This window comes from Staurois parvus, unplaced genomic scaffold (genome assembly GCF_062004578.1).
Source record: "Staurois parvus isolate SC_StPar_1 unplaced genomic scaffold, SC_StPar_1.0 ptg000774l, whole genome shotgun sequence".
NCBI lineage: Eukaryota > Metazoa > Chordata > Amphibia > Anura > Ranidae > Staurois > Staurois parvus.
In genome coordinates this window covers 266570-286656 of record NW_028318570.1, presented here as the reverse complement: position 1 = coordinate 286656, position 20087 = coordinate 266570, and the positions used below count along the sequence as shown (strand labels likewise).

The 20087-nt window shown below is 46.6% G+C and overlaps 1 protein-coding gene across 3 annotated transcripts in view; it reads left to right on the top strand.

Moving 5' to 3' along the window:
* The window catches only part of CAPN9 (calpain 9), an 834396-nt gene extending 817567 nt beyond the window's left edge, over nt 1-16829 (top strand). For all 3 annotated transcript variants that reach the window (XM_089654542.1, XM_089654541.1, XM_089654540.1), the window contains one exon: nt 16620-16829. In XM_089654542.1, the coding sequence (XP_089510668.1) occupies nt 16620-16646 (27 nt within the window). In that variant the 3' untranslated portion in view covers nt 16647-16829. The remainder of the gene's footprint in view (nt 1-16619) is intronic.
* Nucleotides 16830-20087: the final 3258 nt, after the last annotated feature.

Below are 20087 nucleotides of genomic sequence, written 5' to 3'. Positions count from 1 at the left end.
AGATGGTCCAATGTTAGGCCCTGCTCCTCCTCCTCTTGCTCTAGATTTGTCGCTTCTCTCTCCTCTTCACTGGCAGACTTCGTTAAGTACAACAAATCCTCATCCATCAGGAGTTTAAAGTGGGTATTGATGAGGTTGTTGACCTCATCTTGAGTGATGTCTTCAAATCTTCACCACCAAGTATCTTTGCCAGTCTCACAGCCTTGTCAACAGCTTTGTGCTGAAATTTCTTCTTCAGATGAGAATCCCTTGTAGTCATGGACCCATGGACAAGGGTTACGCCAGTAACCCTTTAATATAAAGTTCTCAACCGTGCCCATTACATTCACAAGGTGTTGGAGAGAATTGCGGGTATAAAGAGCCTTAAGGCACAGATCATGCCTTGGTCCATAGGTTGGATGAGGGAGGTGGTGTTGGCAGGGAGGAACTTAATCTGGTCTCGCTCGTAATACAGATCCAAAGGGTGGTCTCCAGCATTATCCATAATGAGCAACACCTAAGTCATGGAGGTATTCCTTGGCTTGAGGGATGAAGCACTGGTGAAACCAATTTGAAGCTAGGAGTTTGGTAATCCAGCCTTATGGTTGTGCATCCTAGAGTTTGTTGACTTGTAGATGAGGCCTGGTTTCATCATGTAACCAGCAGCATTGCCACACATAATGAGCATCACTCTGTCCTTTTGTGCCTTAAATCCTGGAGCTTTAGCTTCTTGCTTCATGATGTAAGTTCTGGACGGCTTCTTCTTCCAGAACAAGTCAGTCTCATCCATGTTGAAAACTTGTTCAGTCCTGTATCCCTTCTCCTCTATGATATACCTGAAGGTTTTGGGGTACTTCTGTGTGGCTTTTTTGTACTGGCTTGAAAATCTTCAGGCTCTGGTGCCGTTGATGGTCCTGGTTCTGGTTCTTCTGCATTGTCTCCTGAAGAGAACTACTGGTACAATTTCCATGCTTTCTCATAGATGATGTTACCATCCAAGGGGATGTTTTTCTTCGTGCAGTCAGTGATCCACAATGCCAAGGTAGATTCCACCCTGACAATATTCTTATTTCTTACAGTTGTTACCTTTTTGGCACTATCACAGAATCTTACTGCTACAATGCTCCTGATCGCTACCTCAAACTTCTTTATGTAGCATACAGTGCTTTCATTGATGCCATAATGGCGTTCTGCTGCGGCATAACTTTTTTGTTCACATAGCAAATCCAGTAGTTCAGCCTTCCCTTGAAGTATTTTAAACTTCTTCTGGCTCCTAGGTTCATTGCCTTAGAATGTGCAGACGGTTTGGGCAGCATCTTAGGTCTTTTGTTTTCACTCAGCAAAACACTCACGATAGCTACCACATGGTAAGCAGGAAAAACCTGTGAATGACTGAGGCCACGAATACTGAACTGTGAATTTGCGGGGGTATACTGTACACATCTAGTAACCCATGTGCAGAAAGCAACTGAAACCTAACTATTTAACATGATCTCAAACTCCACTTACTTCTAACATTTGCAAGTATTTTCTTTCAAGAGTAACATTGAATGGAGTGAACATGACAGTAAGGCCCCTTTCACATGGTTAGTCTGTCCATTTTTCATCCATCCATTGATGGATGAAAGATAGGCAGCAATGCAGGTTCTAGGCCTGGTATGGGTTTTAGGAGGGACCCCACACCAGAAAAATAAAATACATGCCCCTCCCCAAAATCCATACCAGACCTTTAGGTCTGGTATGGATTTTAAGGTGGACCCATGCAAAAAAAATGAAAAACAATAGGCGTAGGATCCCCCAAAAATCTATACCAGACCCTTATGCAAGCATACCAGGCCATGCAGGCCAGGAAAGGGAGGGATGAGTGTGTGTGCCCCCCCAAACCATATCAGGCTCCATGCCCTTAACACAGGGTCACCTTGCCAGGGGACACCTGTAACACTAGCCAATAGCCATATATGATAAATGAGGTTGTCAAGTGACCCTGTCATGGTCTGGGGTCAGGTTCAGAGACCAGTTGCTATAGCAGTGTAAGGCTTACCTGAAACTAGCAGGATAGGTACACCAGCAGGTCACCATGGAAAATGACAAAGGCTCACCTGAGGTGCGGGGTCTAAGCACTAACCGGTTTTCACCAGAGCACCTAATGGTGGAGATGGATTTAGCTGCGTGTTAGTACCAGGTCACAGTTCTTAGGATCACCACACCAGGGAATGAGGAAGCCAGAATCCAATAGCAGATAGAGCAGGTAGGGATCTAGCAGAAGCGGAGTCAGTCAACCAGCCAAGGGTCGGTAACAAGCGGTAGTAGATGGGATGAGGCAGAATCGTAGTCCAGGAACAAGCCAAAGGTTGGTAGCGAAGGTATAGACAGCAGCAGGAGAGACAAGTGAGATACTGGCTGGAGAAGGCACAATAATCTGGAAAACAGGAAATGCAGAGACATGGCTTTTATCAGGAAGTTCATGGAAGGAGCAAGGGGTTCAAGGTTCAAGATAAATAATGTCAAGGTAGGATCATCCAAATATTTGTCAAGCGAGTTGTCCACCATTCCAGGTGGCTCAGAAAGAAGAAACATCGCCTCTCACCGCAGAAGACCCAGGTTCGGACCCAGGCTTTGACAAACCCTGCCCTCTTGTTTACTTCAGAGGTAGGGGAAGCAGAGCTGTCCCATGTAATGTGCCCTGTCCCATACCATGGGCCCTGTACTTTGTTCCATGTAATGTGCCCTGTGCTTTGTCCCATTTAATGTGCCCTTTCACATGCTGGCAAACGACCGGAGTGGTCAGGTGTCGGTTTTTTTTCTTGAGCAGGTCAGCAGTCGTCTTTCATCATGATTGATGTAGACCTATATCACTGGACAGTGTGGTTGATAGACATGTGCAGGATGAAAAATTTGTTTTGTTTCGTTATTTAAATAATTTTGTTTAGTTAAATTTGCTTAATTCATTTAGTTTAGTTTGTTTTCTATTTCAAATTCGACCAAATCAAAAGTATAATTTGAATTTATTCTATTCGAAATTAAAATTTCAAAAGACAGGTATATTAGTTCTATTCTATTCTTTTATTTTATATTCAATCCTATTTAATTGTTTCTATTCTGTTCCCTTATTTTCTAATGTATTTTATTTATATTCTGTTTTACCCTATTCTTTTTTATTCTGTTCTATTTTATTCTACTCTATTCTTTTATTTTATATTCTCTTTGTTTCTATTCGTTTTTTTATTGTATACATGCTCATCTCCCCACACCTGTATGCACACATTCAGCATCCCCACTCCTGTATGCATACACTGAGATCCCCCTACACATTGACATACACACAACTCTGCTCCACATCTGGATATGAACGTTTCCTGCCCCCCCACACACACACACTCAGCACCTTCCACCCCTATACACACAGCCACTCCCACACTTGTACACTTAGCCCCCTATACCTATATGTAACCAACATGGATCAGACCACTGCCCTTTTCACCAACTTGTGACAAATGACCGGTCAACCTCACACCACGCTGTCACTGATATGCAGCAATGACACTCACAGCCTCACCCTGCACAAAGATTTTCCAGCTTGTGGGATCACAATCTAAGTGCCAACAGAGAACAACTGTCACTGGGTTTAGTTAACTAAGCAATAAACTCTTTACTGCCATCAACTACTTTTTATTGAGAAGTAGTAAACGTTTGCCATATTAGCAATAGCAATTATGACTTTAGAATAAAGGTTTGTAACACATTGTAACCGAAGACAGGTAGCTCTCTTCGAGAGACAGGGATTCTGCATTAGTGCATTAGAGACAATTTAACACTTTTTAAAATATCGTTCAATAACGAAAAGGTAAAAATGGTGCAAACAAAATATTTACATAAGAAATCATATTACAAAGAAAACAAAGAGGCAATAATGCAACAGAGAAATAAAAAGGAGTTGAGGGTGAAAATATTTAACAATGGCCCGGTTCTGTGCGTTCAGCATAGTCCAAGTCATGAGCATGGTGGTAAAACGAGAGCTGTCAAATGTGGTTGCAGTCCCCTTTTCTAGACCCCAAGGGGGATGGTAGTGTTGACAGAAATGAATGGATCAATCACCAGGTCTGATGTGTGGCTGCCGGGATTTCTCTATTTATGACCATGTCCCAGATACAATTTTAGGTATTAATATCTTTGAATACCTACAGGTTACAGCCTGCCTACTTGCATATTATTTTCCTATTAAAAAGAGTGCTTGGAGAAGTAGTGCATTAAGAAAAAACAAAAAAGTGCTTATTTAGATGCCAAAAAACATGGCATAACAATAGTAAATATTTTAACAAAGATGTACTAATAGAGCAGCCATGGTTTTCGTTGTAAAGCAGGACCAAGACTTGTGTAATACCCTTTTTCTGATGCAAAATACCACTTCAATGGCTGTGTGTGGATTTCATTCTATTCAATTAAAAAAAAAAAAAAAACACAACACCCAAAAAATCATTTTTTTGGATGACAAAAAGCAGTAGGAAGCCAGTTTCACATCAAGATTTGCTATGGTTTTCGTTGTACAGCAGGACCAAGTGTAACATCCCCTTTGTGATTAAAAATACCACTTATCAATGGCTGTGTTTGGATTGTAATTTTTAGTGGTGGTCCATTAACAGCAATCAAAAGATCATCCAAAGTCTCCAGTGTCAGTGATGATCGATACACCGTCTTTATTCTGTTTTGGTAGCCTAAGCCACGTTTACATGAGGCGGTTGTTGGGGGAAGTATGGCACAGAAATTGACCAGAGGGAGTATGTTGCTGAATCTTTCTGCTGATGCAATCTTTTCAGAGTCTCATTAAAAGAGAGTCCATTTTGAATGGAGAGTTTTAGGTCAGCCCACTCTGCTTCTAACAGGTCAATTTTGTCTTCAAACTGATTATCAAAAACATGTTTTGTAATTCTGTGCAACTCAGTCAATCCAAAGTTGAGGATGTGTGCTTTGTCTGACCAAGACACGCTGCTAAATATATTGAAAGATTGTACAATATCTGAGGAGAATGAGGAAAGCCTCAAAATTAAATATTCTGCTTTGGCCAATACAGATTGGCGTATAGACTGAAATTCTCTGTCACCAGCATGAAGATTGGTCAGCTGCAGCCCATGTAGTTTTCCATCTTCTGTAAACTTACTAAGAAGTTCATTTTTTCCTTTCCCATCAGAAAGATCCTGAAGAGTTTTAACTGCATGTTCTAGTTTGTTTTTTACCTTACAGATCATAAGTTCCTTGTTCTGAAGACCCTCTGACAAAGGTTGCAGCTTGCTATAAAAATCGAATAGGAAATGCAAAAGTTTCACAAACTTCAGCTGTTTCAGGTCTTTCAGGATGCCTTTAACTTTAGCAGATTCAGATGATCCCTCAGTTGATATCTGTTCAAAATGGCTCACTACTGTCTTCCAGTTTTGCAGAAAAAGCACGCAAGGCCTCAACTTTGCTGCATAATCAGCGCACATCTTTAATTTCCAAGATTTCCTCACTTAAAGTGTTTGCGAGATCTTTAAGTTGCATAAGGCATTTTGCTGAGCAATGATGTTTGAAAACACGCCGCACCACCTCATCGAATGTTTGTAGGTATGGCATTTCCTTGCAAACATCCAAGATTGCGAGCTGCAAGCAATGAGCCACACAATGTATGCTGATCATCTGTGGGCAGACGTCTTTCATCTGGACTGCTAAACCTGACTTGTGTCCAAGCATGATTGCAGCTCCATCTGTTCTCAAGCCTGCAACCCATGAAGAGCCTCTGTAATTAAGATGCAAATTATCCATAAAAGCAGTCAATCCTTTGAAATAAGTAGCATTTTCTAGCACAAATGTACCCAAAAAAAAAACAATCTTCTTTGACGTATTCTTCTAAAACATAACGGACATAAATGTTTGTATGTTCAGTGTAGGTTAGATCTGTAGATCCATCAATCATGATGCCTACAAAAGGTGATTTTTAATGTTTGCCACAAGACTTTCTCTGATTATTCTTGCAATGAAATGAATGAATTGTTTGCATTGAACATTACTTCCATAGTTCTGCAGAACTGGCACATCTAGTTTGGCACTCAATGTTAATAAATCAGGGGAATCTACAAATGGCTTTTCACATTTAGCTACATAATAAGCAATGTTAAACATATGTGTCATGTGCTGAAACATTGCAGTGTCCATTTTTCTGCTACACATAGCTAATGGTCTTTTTTCAGGGTGTCTCTAGCCTTTGCCTTATCAATATTCTCTGTGTTTATTACATTTGTCATGCCATACAAACGTTTCCCTTTTAAATGGAGCTTTTACGCCATTTGCCCATTTTGCATCTGAAATTTGGGGGAATCGACTGCAAACTTTACATGTAACTGTATCATTTTCCTTGGAGTAAGCAAGCCATAAAATCTGATCTAGCCAATATGTACTAAAACAGCGTTTTTTCACGGTCCTTCCAGCATCACCATCATTTGTCTTTTTAGTTATTACTGCTTGTACTATTTGTGCCAAACTACAACTAGCAACTGAATTAGCTATTGATTCATTCTCTATAGGGTTTGACTGGGACTCCACAATAGTAGGATGGTCTTTTTCTGTATAAACAAATCTTAATTTGCTCTGTTTCATGCTGCAGTGTAAACAAGGAGACCAAAAAAATAAGGAAAAACTCAGGCATGAGATATGGGTTGAATACTGGAAATTAGGACCATTTTTTTGTATTACGTCTTGGGCTGCCACAGATGACTCAGGCTGAAGAAGATCCTCCATGACATGTAATCATGCTAGTTGTACTGTCAAGGCTGGTCTTGGCTGCCTATAGGCCTTTCTGCTGGCTGAGCCTATTAAACGCTGGTCTGCTGGCTGGCTTGATTGAAGGCTGGCTGGCTTGATTGATGGCTGGTCTGATTGATGGCTCGTCTGATTGATAGCCTGATTAAAGTCTTGTCTGCTGGCTGGTCTGATTGATGGCCTGATTAAAGTCTGGTCTGCTGGCTGGTCTGATTGATGGCCTGCTTAAAAGGCTGGTCTGCTTGAAGGCAGATTAATGGCAGGTCATCTGAGCGGCAGTTCAGCTCAACGGCAGTTCAATTCAACGGCAGTTCAGATTAAAGGCAAGTCAGATCAAAGGCAGTTCAGATTAACAGCAGTTCAGCTCAACGGCAGGTCAGCTTAAACAAGTCAGTTCTGCTCAATGGCAGTTCAGATTAAACAAGGCAGTTCAGCTCAACGGCAGTTCAGATCAACGGGAGATCAGATTAAACAAGGCAGTTCAGCTCAACAGCAGTTCAGATCAAACAAGGCAGTTCAGCTCAACGGCAGTTCAGATCAACGGGAGGTCAGATTAAACAAGGCAGTTCAGCTCAACGGCAGGTCAGATCAAACAAGGCAGTTCAGCTCAACGGCAGTTCAGCTCAACGGCAGGTCAGATTAAACAAGGCAGTTCAGCTCAACGGCAGTTGTTCAGCCCAACGGCAGTTCTTTAGTCCAGCAGTTCAGATTAGAGGCAGTTCAGATTAAACAAGGCAGTTCAATTCAACAGAAGTTCAGATTAAAGGCAGTTCAGCTCAACGGCAGTTCAGATTAAACAAGGCAGTTCCGCTCAATGGCAGTTCAGCTCAACGGCAGTTGTTCAGCCCAAAGGCAGTTGTTCTTCAGTCCAGCAGTTTAGATTAAAGGCAGTTCAGATTAAACAAGGCAGTTCAAATCAACAGCAGTTCAGCTCAACGGCAGTTCAGCTCAACGGCAGTTCAGCTCAACGGCAGTTCAGCTCAACGGCAGTTCAGCTCAACGGCAGTTCAGCTCAACGGCAGTTCCGCTCAACGGCAGTTCAGCTCAACGGCAGTTCAGCTCAACGGCAGTTGCTCAGCTCAACGGCAGTTGTTCAGCTCCACGCCACTTCAGACTAACGCCACTTCAGATTAACGCCACTTCAGATTAACGCCACTTCAGATTAAAGGCAGTTCAGATTGAAGGCTGGCCTGATTGAAGGCGGGTCTGCTTGAAGGCTGGTCTGCTTGAAGGCTCCTCTGGTGGCTCGGTGTGTCTGCTGGCTGGGCTGCCTTTCAGGAGCAGGGCGAAGCACAGATGCTTGCTTGGTGGGTCTGTCCACGCATTACAATTGTGAGGGACCAATGGTATAAGATACCACAGTCAAAACTGGGAGGGCACTGATAATTTTCACCACTACCATATGAGGATGTGTTCCTACGCATAGTCAGCTACCAATTTTATTTTTATTTGAAATTAAATTTGTAGCTGATTGTGGTGTTGTCAGGGCAGGAGTGGTGGAATGGACGGGCAGGCCTAATGGTAGGGTCACGCACCGACTGACGACAGCCACCACCCACAGACCGGAGTCCCTCAGGGCGCGGAGTCCAAGCCCCAGGCTGCCTTTCACCAGGGCCCCTGATGGTGGGGATGGACTTGACGCAGCCAGGGACCAGGTCGCGGCCCCCGAGTAACCCCAGCTGCGGTAATGGCCGCCACCAGTGGCGTATAGCTGGTGGGAACAAGATGGGAAACTATAGCGTAGTCGGACAGGCCAGGTCGATAACAGCGGGACAGACAGTACAAGACGGTAGGCAAGAATACACAGGTCACGAGCCGGGTTCAGCAACAGGAGGTCAGATAAAAAGGGATAAGGCAGAGAATAGTCTTAGTCAAAGCCGAGTCAGTTTCCAGGAGTACGAGAGTAGAACCAGAGCTTTCTGCAACACAATCATACAGGACACAAATGCAAAGAGCAAGTGCAGACAACAGGCTTAAATGTGATCACACCCCTCTGGAGGAGGGACCGCAGAGGCCTGAAAGCATAAAAGGCTCCCACCATGCTTTGCAGAAACCTAAGATGGATGCCAGCACATGGAGCAGCACCAACTCTGAGGAAAGGTAGGACCTTGACAGTACCTCCTCCTCAAGGGCCTCTCCCCCTCCGTGGCTCAACAAAAGGCTTCTGAGGAAAGCGGGCATGAAAGGGGGAGGGCAGGAGCAAGGAACCCAGGAACGCTCCACGGGACCATAGCCACGCCAATGGACCAGGAACCGCACTAATCGAGAGTCCAGGATGCGGCTCACCTCATACTCCTCATGACCGTCAACCCGGATGAGACGGGGCCGAGGCATAGAGGTAGTGAAGTGATTACAGACCAGAGGCTTCAACAGGGATACATGGAAGACATTAGAGATACGCATCCCAGGAGGAAGGGCAAGGGCATAGGCAACCGGATTCACCTTGCGGAGGATGCGAAAAGGACCAACAAAACAGGGGGCCAGTTTGGGTGTGGGCACCCGAAGATTGAGGTTGCGAGTAGACAACCACACCCGATCTCCGACCTGGTATGAAGGAGCGGGCAGCCGTCTGCGATCAGCCTGGAACTTCTGGCGCTGTGCTGAGTCCTTCAAGAACTTCTGTATCTGCCCCCATGAAGAACGCATGGCAGCAAGATGGGTTATCCACAGCCGGAATGTCCTGTGGTGAGAACCTCTCAGGCAATACCGCAGGTTGGAACCCATAGTTGGCCATGAAGGTAGACAACCCTGGAGGAGGAGTTGACAGCCGAGTTCCTGGCAAACTCTGCCCATGGCAGGAGATCGGCCCAATCGTCCTGATGGTCCGAGATATAACAGCGAAGGAATTGTTCCAGGGCCTGGTTGGAACGCTCCGACGCCCCATTGGACTGCGGGTGGTAGGCCGAAGAGAAGGAGAGCTTGATACCCAACTGGGAGCAGAAGGCGTGCCAGAACCTGGACACAAACTGACTCCCACGGTCCGAGACAATCACCCTGGGCAACCCATGCAGGCAAAAAATCTCCCTGGCAAAAACCGTGGACAGTTCTTGCGCAGTTGGAAATTTGAGCGGAATACAATGGCACATTTTGGAAAAACGATCAATGACCATGAGAATGACCGTATGGCCCCGAGACACAGGGAGGTCTATAATAAAATCCATGACCAGGTGTGACCAGGGACGCTCCCCATTGGGAATGGGTTGCAGAAGGCCCAATGGAAGATGCCGAGGAGATTTATTCTGGGCACAGACCGAACATGCCGCTACATAAGAGGTGATGTCGGAACGGAGAGATGGCCACCAGAATAAACGAGAAACGACCCAGGACAACTGGTTCCTCCCCGGATGACCGGCAGTCTTGGAGTTATGGTAGGTACGCAGCAGGCGGGTTTGCGCAATCCCTCAGGTACGAAACATCTACCATTCGGGTCTCTCGGGAGGAGCATCAGTTTGAGCCGCCAAAATCTGCTCTCCAATGGGAGAAGTCAGGCTGGTGCGAATGGCAGCTAGGATCGGATCCGGAGGTATGACCGAGGTCGGCTCAGAGTCCTCCCTGGACAACTCAGAGTATTGCCGCGACAATGCATCAGCCCTGACATTCTTGGAGCCAGGCAAATAGGAAACCACATAGTTGAAACACGACAAGAACAAGGCCCATCTGGCCTGACGGGGCATCAATCTCTTGGCCTCCGAGAGATACATCAGGTTCTTGTGGTCGGTAAGACTGAGGACCGGAACCGCGGAACCCTCGAGCAGGTGCCTCCATTCCTTGAGAGTCTGAATGATGGCCAAAAACTCCCTGTCCCCAATCTGGTAGTTGCATTCTGCAGAGGAAAGCTTCCTGGAGTAGAACCCACAGGGAAGTAAGGGGTCCATCGGGCGACCGACGCTGAGACAGGAGAGTACCTACTCCCGTCACAGATGCATCAACCTCGAGGACAAAGGGCAACCCCGGATTGGGTTGAGACAGTATCGGAGCCGAAGCGAAGTCGGATTTCAGAGCCTCAAAAGCTACGATGGCCTCGGATGGCCACTCGTGAGGATTACTGCCCTTCTTGGTTAGATCTGAGAGAGGCTTGGCCAGCGTGGAGAAGTTCCTGATGAACTTCCAATAATGGTTGGCAAAACCCAAAAAGCGCTGAATGGGCCGAAGACCATTGGGACGAGGCCACTGCAGAACCGCCGCAACCTTCTGAGGGTCCATGGAAAATCCCACCGCGAAAATGATGTAGCCCAAAAAGGCAACCTGGGATCGGTGGAATTCACACTTCGAGCTTACAAAAAGGTTTGTTCTCACGTAACCGTTGCAGCACTCGCTTGACATCCTGGATATGAGATTCCATGGATACAGAGTAAACCAGGATGTCATCCAAGTAAACCACCACGCACTGCTGCAACAAGTCACAAAAGACATAATTTATGAACTCCTGAAAGACCACGGGCGCGTTACACAACCCGAAGGGCATCACCAGGGATAACATAGTGACCGGTTCTGGTGTTAAACGCGGTCTTCCACTCGTCCCCATCCTTGATCCATATGAGGTTGTATGCCGCCCTAAGGTCGAGTTTAGTAAAGACCGTTGCTCCCTTGAGGCGTTCGAACAACTTGGTAATCAATGGGATTGGGTAGGCATTCTTAATGGTGATTCGATTGAGACCCCTATAATTGATGCAAGGCCTCAATTCACCGCCCCTCTTCTTTACGAAGAAAAAGCCCGCTCCTGCTGGGGAAGTAGACTTGCGAATGTGCCCCCGGGAAAGCGCATCCGCAACGTACTCCTCCATGGCCTGATTCTCCGCAACCGAAAGAGGATACACCCTGCCACGCGGAGGTGTGGCACCGGGTTGCAAGAGTATGGAGCAGTCGTAAGGACGATGGGGAGGTAAGGCACCGGCCCGCACCTTGTCAAACACGTCCAGGTACTCCCCATAGTCAGTGGGCAACACAGAGTCTGAGGAGGCACACAACACCTTAACCGGCCCACGGATACACCCGGCCCCACACTGTGGAGACCACGAGAGGATCTCGGCCGTTCGCCAATCAAAAGGTCGGATTGTGCTTCTGGAGCCATGGATACCCCAAAACCACGGAATAGTGCAGGGAAGAAATTACCGGGAAACAGGCCAACTCCCTGTGAACAGCCCCAATGGCTACTTCAACCGGCAGGGTCTCGTGGGTAACCTGCGGCGGTTGCAGGGGCCTGCCATCTATCGCCTCGAGAACCAATGGGGGTAACTCGAGCCTGCAGGGAAATGGAGTACTGGGCAGCAAACGAGCTGTCCATAAACAACCCGCCGGCCCCAGAGTCTACCAACGCCTGGGCCATCACCGAGCCCTCCACCCAAGAGAGGACAATAGTGATCAGGAGGTTTTTTTTAGCGGGACACCGGGGACGAGGAAACTCCACCCAAGATCTGTCCCCGACAGCATCTCAGGTGCGAGCGTTTCCCGGATGGACCGTACAGGACTGCCGAAAATGCCCACCGAGGCCACAGTACCGACAGCGACCCTCCCGACGCCGAGCGGTCTGCTCCCCCTTGGAAAGGCGAGCAAACCCCAGCTGCATGGGCTCACCGCCAGCCAAGCCATTCCCAGGAGGCGTGGGAGGAGAGGGAGGAACGGAAAACGCAGGCGCCAGTCGGTTGGGAGGCCTCTCCCTGAGCCTGGTGTCAATCAGGATTAGGAAAGAAATGAGTGCTTCCAGCTCCACAGGCAGTTCCTTGGCAGCAATCTCATCCTTCAATGCATCTGAAAGGCCATGAGAAAAAGCAGCCACCAGAGCCTCATTGTTCCAGCCCACCTCTGCCGCCAGGGTACGAAACTCTATGGCGTACTCGGCAACGGTCCGTGAACCCTGATGCATGGACATGAGCAGCTTCGCAGCCGAGGTGGAGTGAGCCGGCACGTTGAATACCCTACGGAAGGCATCAACAAAACCGCCAAACTCATGAATCTCTGGGTTATTGTTTTCCCATAAGGGATTTGCCCAGGCCAAGGCCTTGTCTGAGAGCAGCGAGATTAGGAAGCCCACCTTTGACCTCTCAGTAGGAAAAGCGTGGGGTATTAACTCAAAATAAATGCCCACCTGGTTGAGAAACCCACGACACTGACTCGGCTCACCCCCAAAGCGCTGTGGAAGAGGGGCTGAACCAGTCATACCTCTGGGCACCGTGGGTGCAGCAGCAGCTGCGGCGGTAGGCGCAACAACCGGAGCAGCAGCGGGAGCGATCACCGGAGTGACAACCGGCCTAATTGCACCAGGTGCGCGGTGCGTGCAAGCAGAGTCTGCAACGCCTGAGCGAACTGATCCAACAAGAGATCCTGTTGATCAAGTCTGGTGACTAACATGGGAAGCGAAGGTGTACCTGCACCATCAGGATTCATGGCATTCGTGTAATGTCAGGGCAGGAGCAGTGGAATGGACGGGCAGGCCTAATGGTAGGGTCACGCACCGACTGACGACAACCACCACCCACAGACCGGAGTCCCTCAGGGCGCGGAGTCTAAGCCCCAGGCTGCCTTTCACCAGGGCCCCTGATGGTGGGGATGGACTTGACGCAGCCAGGGACCAGGTCGCGGCCCCCGAGTAACCCCACCTGCAGTAATGGCCACCGACAGTGGCGTATAGCTGGTGGGAACCAGATGGGAAACAATAGCGTAGTCGGACAGGCCTGGTCGATAACAGTGGGACAGACAGTACAAGACGGTAGGCAAGAATACACAGGTCACGAGCCAGGTTCAGCAACGGGAGGTCAGATAAAGGGATAAGGCAGAGAATAGTCTTAGTCAAAGCCGAGTCAGTTTCCAGGAGAACGAGAGTAGAACCAGAGTGTCACAATATAAGGTCAGGTTCAGAGACCAGTTGCTACAGCAGTTGCAAGGCTTACCTGAAACCAGCAGGATTGGTACACCAGCGGCCCACCCTGGGAATGACGCAGGCTCACCTGAGGTGCAGGGTCTAAGAATCCACCGGTCTTCCCCAGAGCTCCTAATGGTGGAGATGGATTTGGCTGCGTGTGAATGCCAGGTCGCAGATCTCAGGATCACCCCACCAGGGAATGAGTAGGCTGAAAACCAAAAGCAGATCAAACAGTTCAGGGATCAAACAGAAGCGGAGTCATTTACAAGCCAAGGATCGGTCACCAATGGTAGTAGATAGGATGAGGCAGTAGCAAGCCAAAGGTCGGTAACGTAGATGAAGACAGCAGCAGGAACAGTAAGCGGGATATTGGCTGGTAAGGCACAATAATCTGGCAAGAAGGAAGTGCATGGACATGGCTTTTATAAGGAAGTTCATGGGAGGAGCAAGGAGTTCAAGGTTCAAGAGAAATCAAGGCACAAGGCAGGATTATCCAAGAATTGTCAAGAGAGCTGTCCAACATTCCAGATAGCTCAGTGAGAAGAGACATTGCCTCCCACCGCACAAGGACCAGGTTCAATGCCAGGCTCTGACACAGAGCTTGCTGCAACACAATCATACAGGACACAAATGCAAAGGGCAAGTGCAGACAACAGGCTTAAATGTGATCAACCACACCCCTCTGGAGGAGGGACTGCAGAGGCCTGAAAGCATAAAAGGCTCCCACCATGCTTTGCAGAAACCTAAGATGGATGCCAGCACATGGAGCAGCACCAACTCTGAGGAAAGGTAGGACCTTGACAGTTGTGCTGTGCTTTTTTTTTTTTTTTTCTTTTTTACTTTTTGAAATATTTAGGCCCCAGAGAGCAGCACTAAAATGGCGTGGTTGGTTTTTTTAACTTTTTTTTCACTCTTTTCGAAATCATTTTGCCCCCAGAGTGCAGCACAAAAAATGTCATTTTCCTTAAGCTGGAGGGTGTAATGATGTGCACCGTTGGCAGGTCTCTCTTTCATGTGTCCCCCATGCTGGTGTAGAGCGGGCCTCTCCTCATGTTCCCCAAGGCGGTGTAGAGCGGGCCTCTCCTCATGTCCCCCAAGGTGGTGTAGAGAGGGCCTCATGTCCCCCAAGGTGGTGTAGAGCGGGCTTCGTGTCCCCCAAGGCTGTGTAGAGCGGGCCTCATGTCCCCCAAGGCGGTGTAGAGTGGGCCTCGTGTTCCCCAAGGCAGTGGAGAACGGGCCTCTCCTCATGTCCCCCGCGGCAGGGGAGAGCTAACCTCTCCTCAAGTCCCCCGCAGCGGTGGAGAGGGTATTTCCTCTCAGCAGAGGAGAGCGGACCTCCCCTGCACCTGTCCCCTCAGCAGTGCTGCCAGTGTAATGGCGGCGCCGCAGAAGCCAGAAACCGGAAGTTGGAAACCGGAACTTGGCTACACAATGAGGCTTGGAGAGCAGGTGCAGCCGCTCCATCCATCATCTGTGCTCGCCGCCGCTCGCCACACAGAAATTTCTCCTTGCATTTGGCGAGCGGGCGAGCGGCTTTTTTAAGCCCTGATCAGGCCCAAATGCTTTTACAATATCCATTAGCCCTGGGTATGACGGTTTACAGCAGGTTGTGTATTTCTAATGGATTTAATTACCCTGCAGTCGTTCATTCATCTTCCATTCATCTCCTTGACATGGCTAATTAAGGTGTCAGGGTGGATCTGAACACCATCTGCTCATTTGATCTCTTGATTGGAGATCAAAGTGTCTGGTAAGAGGCTGATTTTTTTCTTTTGTCAAGCATTTGTGGACACCTATGCACTTTCCATTGGAGGATATTTTTTAGCACACAGCACTGTGTTATTGGATTTTGGGACTTTTAATTATTTAATATATGAATGTGGACTTTCAATTAATTTATGCACATTTTTATGTAGCAGTATTTATTTGATTTATTATTGTTTATGTTTTTTAGTGTAAAGCACACTCATTTTTATATGTTTTGTATTTTCTGGTGTTTAGGGAAAGAGTAGCAGCAGTTCACAAATTGTTTCAGAATATATATTTTTTCACACATTTATTTACATATTGTATTGTCTGGGGTGTAGCGCAAGTTTTTTTTTTTTTTCTAAATAAAATGTCTTGGCTGACTTTTTGGGGTGCTGAACAACATTTGGAGTTGTCCAGTATGCATTATCATCACACTATACACATGCAGCACCTTCACACTTGTACACACTATATCCCTATACCTGTACACATGCGATTCCCCCCCACACCAGTACAAAGTCAGCCCCCTATACATATGCAACTCTCCCACACCTGTTCACACTTACCTGTTCCCATACTTGTGCACATGCAGCATCCCCACACCTGTACACAGTCAGCCCTCAGCACCTGAAAACACACAGGACCCCCCACACCTGTAAACATGCACCCCCAACACCTGTCCACACATGGCTCCCCCCACACCTGTACACATGCAGCACCCCCACAATGTGTCAGGGGCAGCTGCCCCTCTTGACCCTCCCCCTTGTCCTAGCCCTGTCTACAATGTATACTGTAATATTTTATTGCAATGCAACGTTACTTTGACCTTTTGTAGTGTAGTTTTCACAACTTGGTTTATGCACGTGCTAGAGTATCCAATACATGAAAAATTTGGACCAGAAATACCTACAGGGTATAGCTCCCTAAAAAATAAATTTCAATTACAAATACTGTAGCTTTTCCTTCACTTCTCCTAGGTCCAACTAATCTCCGCTTAAACTGTAAGTGCACCATTAAAGCACAATTGCATTCTGCATAAAAACCCTATGGATTTTGCCACCACTCTACCACTACCTCCACACAAACCTCAGATGCTGCAGAGACCCAAGTCTTGTATTTTAAGTACACATTATTCTGTTCCTGCAGTGGCAATACAGTTATTGATTATTTTTTTTGGAGCAAATTTTCCAAAAAGACAAAATTAAAAGACATGTAAATACAAATGTTAATTTTCTTTCTTTTTTAGTTCATCGGCCTAGCAATGAACATCTAATGAGAATCATGGATCACATCAAGGATCAGTAAAATGCTTAAAGCTTTGTTTTCTTCACTTCAGATGTTCATATGAAAATGGGTCAGTTTGGGAGATTATTAATTCTGTACACTTTTCAAAGTTTTTAAGTGTATAACATCTCTGTAACTCATTATTAATAAACATATATGGCAGAAACAGCAACATCCTGGTATTTTTTTTTATATTTCATATTCATATTTATTATCAGTATTTATTTTCTGTTTCAGGCCTAGTTCACACTGGTGTGATTTCAGATGTGACTTGAATCACACAGAATCTCATGACAATGGAAATCAAATTGGTTTCAATGGTGCCCGTTCATATCAATGCAACATTTGCACTTTGGTGCAAATTAGTTCCCCATAGACTTCAATGGAAACACATTTTGCCCTCATTTTGTTTTGGTTGTTAGAATATAGGACAGATATAAAAATAGGACCACTGGGAGAGTAAAGGCAAACATGTTCAAAGCAAGTCAGGATTTTCAGTAGAATGATTAAGAAATACGTTTTTCTGGCTGTATTTAAAAGACACAGAGTCTGAAGAAATTCTGAGACAACTGGATTATATTGTGACCTTAAGGAGAATTTAAAACAAAAATTGGTCTGCCAGGTCAACTCCTTCTACCAGTGGCATGGGTTGTCAGCACCCGGGGAAAGGCAACCTGCACCCCCTAACCTGTAGACTATGTAATGTCCAACATAATGCATAGAGTGCAGTTGGCAGGTGTATCTATTCTACAAAACAGCATACACAATGCAGCAGTCAGGATGAACCCTCTGTGCACATCAGAGTCCCCCATTACATCACAGTCCCCAGCAATTCCCTATAGGTTATGGTTAGAGATGAGCGAATCGAACTTGGCGAAGTGGAATTCGTTTCGAATATTAGGAAAAATTTGATTTCTTCCAAATTTTTTCCAAATTTTTCCAAAAATGGCGGCGACATGTGCGGCGACGGAGCGGGGATCTATGGGAAGGCGCGCAGACAAGGCGCGCTGACCCATAATGCATTCATTCATGACATGTGATCGCATTAGCCAATCAGCAGCCAGCCAGCCAGCACTGTGTAATGGTCGAGCTATAAATTGAGGCCATTTTAGAATTCTCCATTAGCTTCCAGTCATTCAAGAGAGACAGACCACCTGTCTGTATTGAGGGACAGAGTTAGGGCCACAGAATCGTTACTTAGGGACACAGAACCGTTACTTAGGGACACAGAACCGTTACTTAGGGACACACAATCGTTACTTAGGGACACAGAACCGTTACTTAGGGACACAGAACCGTTACTTAGGGACACAGAACCGTTACTTAGGGACACACAATCGTTACTTAGGGACACAGAACCGTTACTTAGGGACACAGAATTGTTACTCAGGGACAGACACAGAATTGTTACTCAGGGACAGACACAGAATTGTTACTGAGGGACACAGAATTGTTACTGAGGGACACAGAATTGTTACTGAGGGACACAGAATTGTTACTGAGGGACACAGAATTGTTACTCAGGGACACAGAATTGTTACTCAGGGACACACACAGAATTGTTACTGAGGGACACAGAATTGTTACTCAGGGACACAGAATTGTTACTCAGGGACACAGAATTGTTACTCAGGGACACACACAGAATTGTTACTGAGGGACACAGAATTGTTACTGAGGGACACAGAATTGTTACTGAGGGACACAGAATTGTTACTCAGGGACACACACAGAATTGTTACTGAGGGACACAGAATTGTTACTGAGGGACACAGAATTGTTACTGAGGGACACAGAATTGTTACTCAGGGACACAGAATTGTTACTGAGGGACACAGAATTGTTACTGAGGGACACAGAATTGTTACTCAGGGACACAGAATTGTTACTCAGGGACACAGAATTGTTACTCAGGGACACAGAATTGTTACTGAGGGACACAGAATTGTTACTGAGGGACACAGAATTGTTACTCAGGGACACAGATTTGTTACTGAGGGACACAGAATTGTTACTGAGGGACACAGAATTGTTACTCAGGGACACAGAATTGTTACTCAGGGACACAGAATTGTTACTGAGGGACACAGAACTGTTACTCAGGGACACAGAATTGTTACTCAGGGACAGACACAGAATTGTTACTGAGGGACACAGAATTGTTACTGAGGGACACAGAACTGTTACTGAGGGACACAGAATTGTTACTCAGGGACACAGAATTGTTACTGAGGGACACAGAATTGTTACTGAGGGACACAGAATTGTTACTGAGGGACACAGAATTGTTACTCAGGGACACAGAATTGTTACTGAGGGACACAAAATTGTTACTCAGGGACAGACACAGAATTATTACTGAGGGACACAGAATTGTTACTCAGGGACAGACACAGAATTGTTACTGAGGGACACAGAATTGTTACTGAGGGACACAGAATTGTTACTCAGGGACACAGAATTGTTACTCAGGGACAGACACAGAATTGTTACTGAGGGACACAGAATTGTTACTGAGGGACACACACAGAATTGTTACTGAGGGACACAGAATTGTTACTGAGGGACACAGAATTGTTACTCAGGGACACAGAATTGTTACTCGGGGACAGACACAGAATTGTTACTCAGGGACAGACACAGAATTGTTACTGAGGGACACAGAATTGTTACTGAGGGACACAGAATTGTTACTCAGGGACACAGAATTGTTACTGAGGGACACAGAATTGTTACTCAGGGACACAGAATTGTTACTCAGGGACAGACACAGAATTGTTACTGAGGGACACAGAATTGTTACTGAGGGACACAGAATTGTTACTCAGGGACACAGAATTGTTACTCAGGGACAGACACAGAATTGTTACTGAGGGACACAGAATTGTTACTGAGGGACACAGAATTGTTACTCAGGGACACAGAATTGTTACTCAGGGACAGACACAGAATTGTTACTGAGGGACACAGAATTGTTACTCACGGACACAGAATCGTTGAATTAAAGAGTATGTCAGACAACATGCAGAGGAGTGTCAGAGGAGGCCATGTTTTAGGAGCGAGCAGACGTGGCAGCAGAGGAAGGGGTCGAGGCAGCACTAGTCGCAGCCAGAGGCCAGTGCTCCCGATGTCACCCAGCGGTCGTGTCTCCACCGACAACCCTGCCGTCATCGATTGGTTGGCTCAGTCGTCTTCCTCTTCCCAGGTCACCTCTGACACCTACAGCCAACGGTCGGTGGGTATGTCAGACACAACCGTTAGTTGGCATGGCCCGGGAGCAAGCCCACTGAAATCACGTGTCCTCTACCTGCCCCTGTCCTTTGGTGTTCCCTCACCAAGCGAAGTATCGCATGCTGTGGGCTCAGCCCCACTGTACAGTGAGGAAGAGCTAACAGAGGGCGGTCAGGAACGGGGGGAGACATCCGCCTCT